This window comes from Carcharhinus amblyrhynchos, chromosome 31 (genome assembly GCF_965287045.1).
Source record: "Carcharhinus amblyrhynchos chromosome 31, sCarAmb.v2.hapA, whole genome shotgun sequence".
NCBI classification, from domain to species: domain Eukaryota; kingdom Metazoa; phylum Chordata; class Chondrichthyes; order Carcharhiniformes; family Carcharhinidae; genus Carcharhinus; species Carcharhinus amblyrhynchos.
This window is the reverse complement of record NC_137354.1, coordinates 19,900,447-19,908,938: the sequence shown is the minus strand read 5'-3', so window position 1 is coordinate 19,908,938 and position 8,492 is coordinate 19,900,447. Positions and strand designations below refer to the sequence as shown.

The following is an 8,492-nucleotide window of genomic DNA, read 5'->3' as shown; positions in this document are numbered from 1 at the left end:
ATGTGAGAGAAAGTGTGTGTGTGGGAGAGTGAGTGTATGTGTGTGAGTGTGTGTGAGAGAGAGAGAGGGAATGTGTGAGTGTGATACCACCGGCACTTTGGCCTCGATTACCCGAATTCACTCCTCTGTCACCCCCACCCAGCGAGGAAATGTTCACTAAATGAGCCCCAAGCCAACTGACAGCCCTTCCCTGGCTGCAATGCACCTGAGGACAGGCTGAGGTCGCGACAGGCTCTATATAAATGCAAGTCTAGGAGGTTGTGGGGTGGGGAGGGAAATAAGACTGGGGAAAAGACAAACGGGAAACAGGTCCGGATTGGAGGGTCAGATTGATGTGGGAATGTGGTGATGGGGAGAGATGAAGATTGCAGCCGGCAGCCTCGGGAAAGCAGCCAGGATAAGTGTGGGATTTACTCTGCAGTCACTTCAGCAGCAGGAACTGTCCAAATGACAATGTGCTTGCCCTGGGAGAGACCTCACAAATAGGGAGAGAGAGAGAGAGGAAGAAATGTGTTCAGGGAAGGAGCACTGTGCTGTTTTAAACAAAAACACACATCTACCTGTGACTCTGCTAAGTGTGGCTGGTTGGAAGGCACGGCTCCCCATTGGGGTGGGGATGCCAGTGTGTCTGATGGTCAGTCCAGGCTGGGAAGTCCAGTTTTAGTGCCTCCTCCCAGGGCGGCTTTCCTTCCTCTTTGGGGCGCTCTGGTTCCTGCCCTTCTTCTCCTTTTTCAGGCAGTAATATTTGATGATGGTCTTGCGGCACTGCTCACACCTGACGGCGCAGCACCAGTGGAATTTGCAGTTGCAGCTACTCAGCATCTGGGCTCTCCTCTCGCCCACGGCCAGCCCGCAGTCTCCGCACAGCCGCTTGCAGCTCCGCTTCTCCCACTTGCTCAGCTGCCTGTCCCTCTTCAGGCACTCCCTGCCCTCTGTCCCCGCCAGCCCCAGGGTCCTGTTCTCCACGCAGTAGTCAGGAGACTCCTCCAGGTGCACCAGCTCCTTCTTGGAGATGCTGTTGAAGCTCTCGGCGATGGCCCCCCGGCTGGCGGCACTGTTGCCCGCCCCCCGCAGCAGGTCCACCTTCAGCGCCCTGTGGTACTTATCCTTCAGATAGTCTCCCACCTCCCGGAACTCAGGCAGCTGCAGCCAGCAGGTCTGGGTGGTGCAGCTGCCTGAAACACCGTGACATTTACAGGTCCGCTTCATGGTGCCTTTCACCGCCTGCAGAATAAAGATTCAATCAATGGCAGAAAGAGGGGGGGTTGCATTTATATAGCGCCGCAGCTGCAGATCTGGCACACTGTGACCAGCTAGGGTAAAAATGCATGGGGTGGGATTGGGGAGGGGTGTCGGTGGATGGGCTGAATGGCCTGGAGTCTGCCTTTGGGTTGGGGTTGGTGCTTGGGGAAGTTGGTTACGATCAGTTTTGCTCTGTGCAGGAACTGGATTGGATTCCAAACTCGAGAGGGTGCAGAGGGGATTCACCAGGGTAGTGCAGTACGGTGTAACTTAATTACCTTCAACCACAAACACCCCCTCAATCAGCAGACGATACAGGTAAAGCCCCACTTCTCTTAATTTTACACTTCAAGAGGTGTATTTATCCAGTTCTGTATGTAGAGGGACAAATGTATTTATCTATCTGAACTGCGTAATGATAATATTGCTTCTCTGTTTAGTTACTCTTAGGTTTTATTTATTAGTCGCAAGTAGGCTTACATTAACACTGCAATGCAGTTACTGTGAAAATCCCCTAGTCGCCACACTGCGGCGCCTGTTCGGATACACTGAGGGAGAATTTAGCACGACTAATGCACCCTAACCAGCACATTTTTAGGACTGTGGGAGGAAACCAGAGAGTGCCCGGAGGAAACCCATGCAGACATGGGGAGAATGTGCAAACTCTGCACAGACCCAAGCTGGGAATCAAACCCGGGTCCCTGGTGCTGTGAGGCAGCAGTGCGAACCCATGCCGTGTCTCACTCCAGGATTTGATGGCCAAGTTCATAGTGTACAGACAGGTTGATAATGAACCTGTGAACTGTCTCAATGATGACAGGCAGGAAAAGTTGGGGGGGTTTCCTGGTTAGCCACACTGCAGGAGGCAGCGGGAAGCCAATGCAGGGCTTTGCCAAGTGTAATGTGGGCCAACCCAATGGAGGTCTATGGGTGCCAAGGACCTTAGGGAATGGTAGCTGGAGGAGCAGGGGAATGAGAGAGATGTCTGATCTTTACCTTCCTCCCGGCCTCGTTGTTGTGCAGGTTCATGGCGGCTCTGGCATCCTGGCCGGTCTCCAGCGCGTCCACAAACTGTTTGGAGATACTCTCCCCAAAGCCGACGTTGTCGCTGCATCCTCCCCACAGCCAGCCCTGTCCCCCTGCACCAGAACAAGAAGCCAGTGTGGGTTAGTGTCACCGTCACCGCTCCTGACTGAGCTTCTGCTGGAAAACCGGCAGCCAACACTTACCCAACTGCCCGTTCCTCGAGTCATCACAGCCGCAGTTCTCAAAGTCTCCCAGGCTGCAGTTTCTGGTCAATGTGTACATCACCCCCGCGGAGCTAATGGCGTGGACAAAGGCAACCTCTCTGTTAGCTGGGGAGGGGGAGTAAGCGAATCTCTGTTAGCTCACATACCACGCAGAGTAAAAACACAATCCAACATTGGAGGAAACCCACGCCGACACGGGGAGAGTGTGCAAACTCCACAGAGACAGTGACCCAAGCCGGGGATCGAACCCGGGTCACTGGCGCTGTGAGACAGCAGCGCTAACCCACTGTGCCACCCATGCCAAGTCTCACTCCAGGATTCATTATCCAGTGAAGACCTGACCCCCAGAGAAAGGGAGGGAGTGTGGGAGGTTGGGATTGAGGCAAGGTTGGGGAGGGATTGAGGGAGGTAGGGAGGGAGGGAGAGAGAGAGATTGAGGGACGGATAGAGTGAGAGGGAATTGAGGGAGGAAGGGAGGCAGGAAGGCGGGGTTGAGGGAGGGAGAGAGGGATGGAAGGAGAGAGGGAGAGAAAGGAGTGTGATTCACAGGTAAAGGACGTAAAGGAAACTCAGGGAGAACTGGTAGCTGAGGGGAAGGGGAAGGGTGGTGGGGGGTGGTGGGGGGGGGGTGGGTGAGGGAGAAACAGAGAGAGAGAGGGGAGCCTGGAGGGAGAGGATGATGGAAACTTTCTCTTTCTCATCTATATTTCTCACTCTCTCTCATTCTCTCCTGTGCCTCTCTCTAGTCTCTCCGTGTTTCTCTCTCCCTCTCCCTGTGTGTGTGGGTGAGGTCCACATCAGTGGGTCACAGAGAAGGGTGTGAGGGTGGGGTAATGTCCTGTGAGTGTGGGTAGTGGGAGGATATTGTGAATGTACAGACAGGCTTCTAAACAGATACATCCCGGATAAAAACCCGGATAGACTGAAGGAGAAAACAACAGACAAACAGATGAAAGAAGAGGAAGGAGAAACAAAGAGAGAGAGAGAGAGGGATCAATGGAGGCAAAGAAAAAACAGCCATGATGGGTGGCAGGACAGGCTCAATGGGCCGAATGGCCTTGTCGCGCTCCTACAGCAAAGGCAAGCAGACAAGGTCACAGAGTGAGACCGGCAGAAAACTGTCGATAGAAGTTTCCATGTAGAGAGTTCGATACAAGCAGAAAATCCAGATAGAGGCAGAGGTACCAGCTAAACCAGATAGAGGCAGGGGTACCAGCTAAACCAGATAGAGGCAGAGGTACCAGCTAAACCAGAGAGAGGCAGGGGTACCAGCTAAACCAGAGAGAGGCAGGGGTACCAGCTAAACCAGCTAGAGGCAGAGGTACCAGCTAAACCAGAGAGAGGAGAGGTACCAGCTAAACCAGCTAGAGGAGAGGTACCAGCTAAACCAGAGAGAGGCAGAGGTACCAGCTAAACCAGAGAGAGGCAGAGGTACCAGCTAAACCAGAGAGAGGAGAGGTACCAGCTAAACCAGATAGAGGAGAGGTACCAGCTAAACCAGAGAGAGGCAGGGGTACCAGCTAAACCAGAGAGAGGCAGAGGTACCAGCTAAACCAGAGAGAGGCAGAGGTACCAGCTAAACCAGAGAGAGGAGAGGTACCAGCTAAACCAGCTAGAGGAGAGGTACCAGCTAAACCAGAGAGAGGCAGGGGTACCAGCTAAACCAGAGAGAGGAGAGGTACCAGCTAAACCAGAGAGAGGAGAGGTACCAGCTAAACCAGAGAGAGAAGAGGGACCAGCTAAACCAGAGAGAGGCAGGGATACCAGATAAACCAGCTAGAGGCAGAGGGACCAGCTAAACCAGAGAGAGGAGAGGTACCAGCGAAACCAGAGAGAGAAGAGGGACCAGCTAAACCAGAGGGAGGCAGGGGTACCAGCTAAACCAGCTAGAGGCAGAGGGACCAGCTAAACCAGACAGAGGCAGAGGGACCAGCTAAACCAGAGAGAGGCAGAGGGACCAGCTAAACCAGAGAGAGGCAGAGGTACCAGCTAAACCAGAGAGAGGCAGAGGTACCAGCTAAACCAGAGAGAGGCAGGCAGAGAGAGAGATCCCAACAGAGAAGGAAATAGGAGAGAGAGAGAAACGCTGGGAGAGACAAGAAAGAAAGGGGGAGAGAGACACACAGAGACGGGGAGAGAAACACGGAGACAAGAGAGAGGCATAGGGGAAACGAGAGAGAATAAGGGAGAGAGTGAGTGAGAAATATAGAGATAAGAAAGAGAAATACGGGGAGAAACGAGAGATAGAGAAACACAGGGAGAGATAGCGAAAGAGAGAGAGAGAAATACAGAGAGAGGAAAAATAACTACAGATCTGAAATAAAACAAAAACTACTGGAAACACTGCCAAATTTTCAGAAATGTTGGCGGGAGGGGAGATGCCAATGAAACGACATGAAACACAAATTCCACTTATTCTCAGGAAAACTCATCGAACTGACCATAGACTCCCTCTCCCTCCCTCACCCCGTCCCTCTCCCCCTTTCTCTCTCTCCCTCTCCCCTCCCTCTCTCTCTCCCTCCCCCCATTTCCAGCAGTTTTATTTCAGAGTTGCACCGTGAGTTCTTTAGCCAGGATGCAGAGTTGGGCTTGAACCGCTGGGCTGTGTGAATCTCTCTCTAATGTGGAGACTGTCTCATCACATGGGGCTTGTGGATTATTGATGGGGTCAGATTCCAGGCAGGGGATTGTATTCTCCCGTCCGGATGGAGAGAGTGAGTGCCGCGGGGTGGAGAGACACAGAGGGAGGGAGGGAGAGGATTGGTGAGTGTCCCAGTGTCGGATTGAAGGGGGTCACCTTACCGCTCCTCAGGCCGCTATGGGTAGATAGCTGCAGCGCTCTCTCGGGGCAGTTCCAGCGATCCCATGCGAATTGGTGCTTGCATTCTTCGATGCCACTCTGGGCACCCGCTGCCACACTGCCCGAGTAAATCAGATAAGCCTGGGGGCAGGCAAAGGGCACATTAAAAACAGGACAACAAATCCCCAACTCCCGCAGACCCACAGAGAGGAGATAAAAACGGACTAAATCCCACCTCACTCAGTAAGGGAGATCCATACACATATAAACACAAACACATATATACAAATACAGTATATATACACATAAATACATACATATACTGTCATTATACACATATAAATACAAACATATACTGTCATTATACACATATAAATACAAACATAGACAGTATATATACACACACATATACACACACACATACATATATATATGATACAAAAGTCTGAGATCAGATACCAACCGACTCAAGAACAGTTTCTTCCCTGCCGCCATCAGACTTTTGAATGGACCTATCTCGCATTAAGTTGATCTTTCTCCACACCCTAGCTATGACTGTAACACTATATTCCGCACTCTGTTATTTCCTTCTCCCTTATTTCTCTATGAACGGTATGTTTTGTTTGTATAGCGCGCAAGAAACAATAATTTTCACTGCACACCAGTGCATGCGACAATAATAAATCAAATATACGCACATATACATATATATATATACACACACACATGTATACACACACGCACATACCCTCCGGCTGCATTTTGGAGATGAATTCACTGAGATTCAATGCCCCATTCGGTCTTTTCCTCCCTTTTCCTCAGCTCTGTGGCGAGGGTGGGGGATGGGGAGACACAGCATTCCCCGGGAACTGGGGGCTACAGCTCGGGGGTTCCCCAACCTGGGCACCTCAAATGAGGAAACCGGGAGTCACAGTAGATTGATAAATTCTTACTGACTGTATCTGGGGCTGGGGCGGGTGGGGGGGGGGGGGGCGTTGTGGTGGAGGACAGTTGAAAAAGGACTCAGTTTATCATCGAAAGTTCAATTTGTAATCTCAATCCATATCAAGTCCCTCCAAAGCCGGTGTTGATATCAGTCTGCGAATCTCACAACGTGGGAGCTGATTCACTCTTAAGGTTTTGAACTGGAGCAGTCCTTGGATTCGGCCCCGCCGTCACTCTTGCTCAGAACAAAAAAAACTCTATGAACGGTATGCTTTGTCCGTATAGCGCGCAAAAAACAATAATTTTCACTGTATATCAATACATGTGACATAAATAAATCAAATATACACACACATATACATATATATAGTATATACATGCATATATAAATCCCCTGTACTAGTCTTTATTACCACAGTGTAAGATCACATCTTGTTGGATCTCCCTCAACACCAGGTTTCCCTTCTCCCCATGCCGCCCCATCTCTGCCTTGAATATCTCCTGATGTGGAGATGCCGGCGTTGAACTGGGGTAAACACAGTAAGAAGTCTCAGAACACCAGGTTAGAGTCCAACCAGTTTACTTGATAGTAGGATTACAAGCTTGTGGGTTTATTATCAAATAAACTGATTGGACTCTAATCTGGTGTTGTGAGACTTCTTATTGAATATCTCCAACACTAAGTCTTCTGGAGTAGAGATTTCCTTCTGAGTGAAGACAGTAATAGAGTGAATCTCCTCGTCTCAATCCTAAATTTTGGGGCTGTGAGATGTCCCTGATTCTAGACATCCCCAGCCCCCACACACACCTCACTTCAGTATCTACCCCCGCCAATCCCTTTAAAAAATAACTGGACATTCTTCAGTTAGTTCACCTCTCATCCCAGTTAGAAACCTCTCCACACAGAAAGGTTATGAAATCTTTTGCTAAATTCAACGGAGAAACAAAGGGGAGCTGGAGGTGTGTGAAGAGAACCGGCCACTTTTACCAAAGGAGCGTGCGGGCTGGTTGGGAACTTGTTAATCGAAAATAAACCGTTTTTACACTCGGGTCAACGCTCAGTCTCCCCACCAGTTCAAAATTTTGAGATGTAAGATCGATTCGTTCAATTATTCCCACCAAAAAATCTCTTCGTTTAATTTCTTTGGAGTTAAATTAAAGAACAGATTGTATTGAGCGTTGGAAATTAAGCAACTACTCAGGGTGTGAGGGAGTCACACTTGATTGGAAAAAAAATCTCCATGTTATTATTTCCAAAACACCAGGAAACAGGATCTCTCTCCCTTAAAACAGTTCTCCAATCTGTATTGTTGTTTACCTTGACTGAAAATAAATATTATTAGTAGACGAACGGTCAACAATTTCCTTACCTTCGGGCCAGTCATGAGAAAATTATTTACTGACCTGTAAAATACAACACAAAATCCAAACGATTAAATTGTAGAAAACTCCTAACTCTCCCTTTCGAAAATATTTGTTTTTTTGTGTGGAAGTGTTGGGGGGCGGGGGGGGGGGGGTGATCTTGTCTTAAATCCTTCAAATAGCTTCTGATGAGATACTCCCCGCCCCTTGTTAAAGTTGGTCTGATAATCTTTTGATATTGGGGCCATCATGTGACTGGGAGACAGGGAGTTGAGGGAAAGGCTGGGAGAAACTGGAATCTTTGTCTGGGGAGGATTGAGGCTGGGTGGCAGGCGGCGAGGAAGGGCAAAGTTGTGGGTGTAGAAGGAGCAACAAGTGCCCCCCCCCCACCCCACCCACCCGAGGGACTTCACTTACCAGGCTTGGTACAGCTTCAGGTAGATGCTGAGGATTAACAGGGAATGGAGGGTGTCCTGGAGAACCATCATCTCACAGAGTGGCAGTCACAGCAATCAGAGGACAATTATCAACAGGCAGAAAGCGGTTGCGGGTTCCTCGCGGGCTGGGGAGACAGGCTCTGCTGTGTACACTTTAGCATGTGAGAGGGAGGTGATGTGGGCTGAAGCCTCCCTCTCTCATCCCAGGATCAGATTCGCGGATTTCCCTTCTCTCCCTGAGCTCAGCCAATCAGAACTCAAGTGGGGAAGGGGGTTTGTGAATTGATCAGGACTTGAACTCTTCACCACAGGGAGAAGAGAAAGAAAGGATCGGAGACAGAGGGAGGGAGAGAGAAGGAGATAGAGAGAGAGAGAGAGATAGACAGAGAGAGATATACATATACGTAGATAAAGAGACAGAGATGGAGATAGACATAGATAGAGAGAGTTGGAGTT

The 8,492-nt window shown here is 49.9% G+C and overlaps 1 protein-coding gene across 1 annotated transcript; it reads right to left on the bottom strand.

Moving 5' to 3' along the window:
- Positions 1 to 660: 660 nt before the first annotated feature.
- wnt8b (wingless-type MMTV integration site family, member 8b) lies at positions 661 to 8,087 on the bottom strand. The gene is made up of 6 exons (XM_080215605.1): positions 8,017 to 8,087; positions 7,608 to 7,641; positions 5,295 to 5,433; positions 2,472 to 2,597; positions 2,239 to 2,381; positions 661 to 1,224 (listed from the first exon to the last, which is right to left on the bottom strand). Exons 1-6 carry the CDS (start codon positions 8,085 to 8,087, stop codon positions 661 to 663), a joined length of 1,077 nt encoding a protein of 358 aa, XP_080071731.1.
- Positions 8,088 to 8,492: the final 405 nt, after the last annotated feature.

Bases quoted from the DNA above. Each gene is read 5' to 3' on its own strand.
- wnt8b (XM_080215605.1), bottom strand. From the start codon at position 8,087: ATGATGGTTCTCCAGGACACCCTCCATTCCCTGTTAATCCTCAGCATC. The intron at 5,434-7,607 runs GTAAGGAAATTG...GCCTGCCCCCAG, and splicing joins TTCTCATGACTGGCCCGAAG to GCTTATCTGATTTACTCGGG. The intron at 2,382-2,471 runs GTAAGTGTTGGC...GTTCTGGTGCAG, and splicing joins CTCGAGGAACGGGCAGTTGG to GGGGACAGGGCTGGCTGTGG.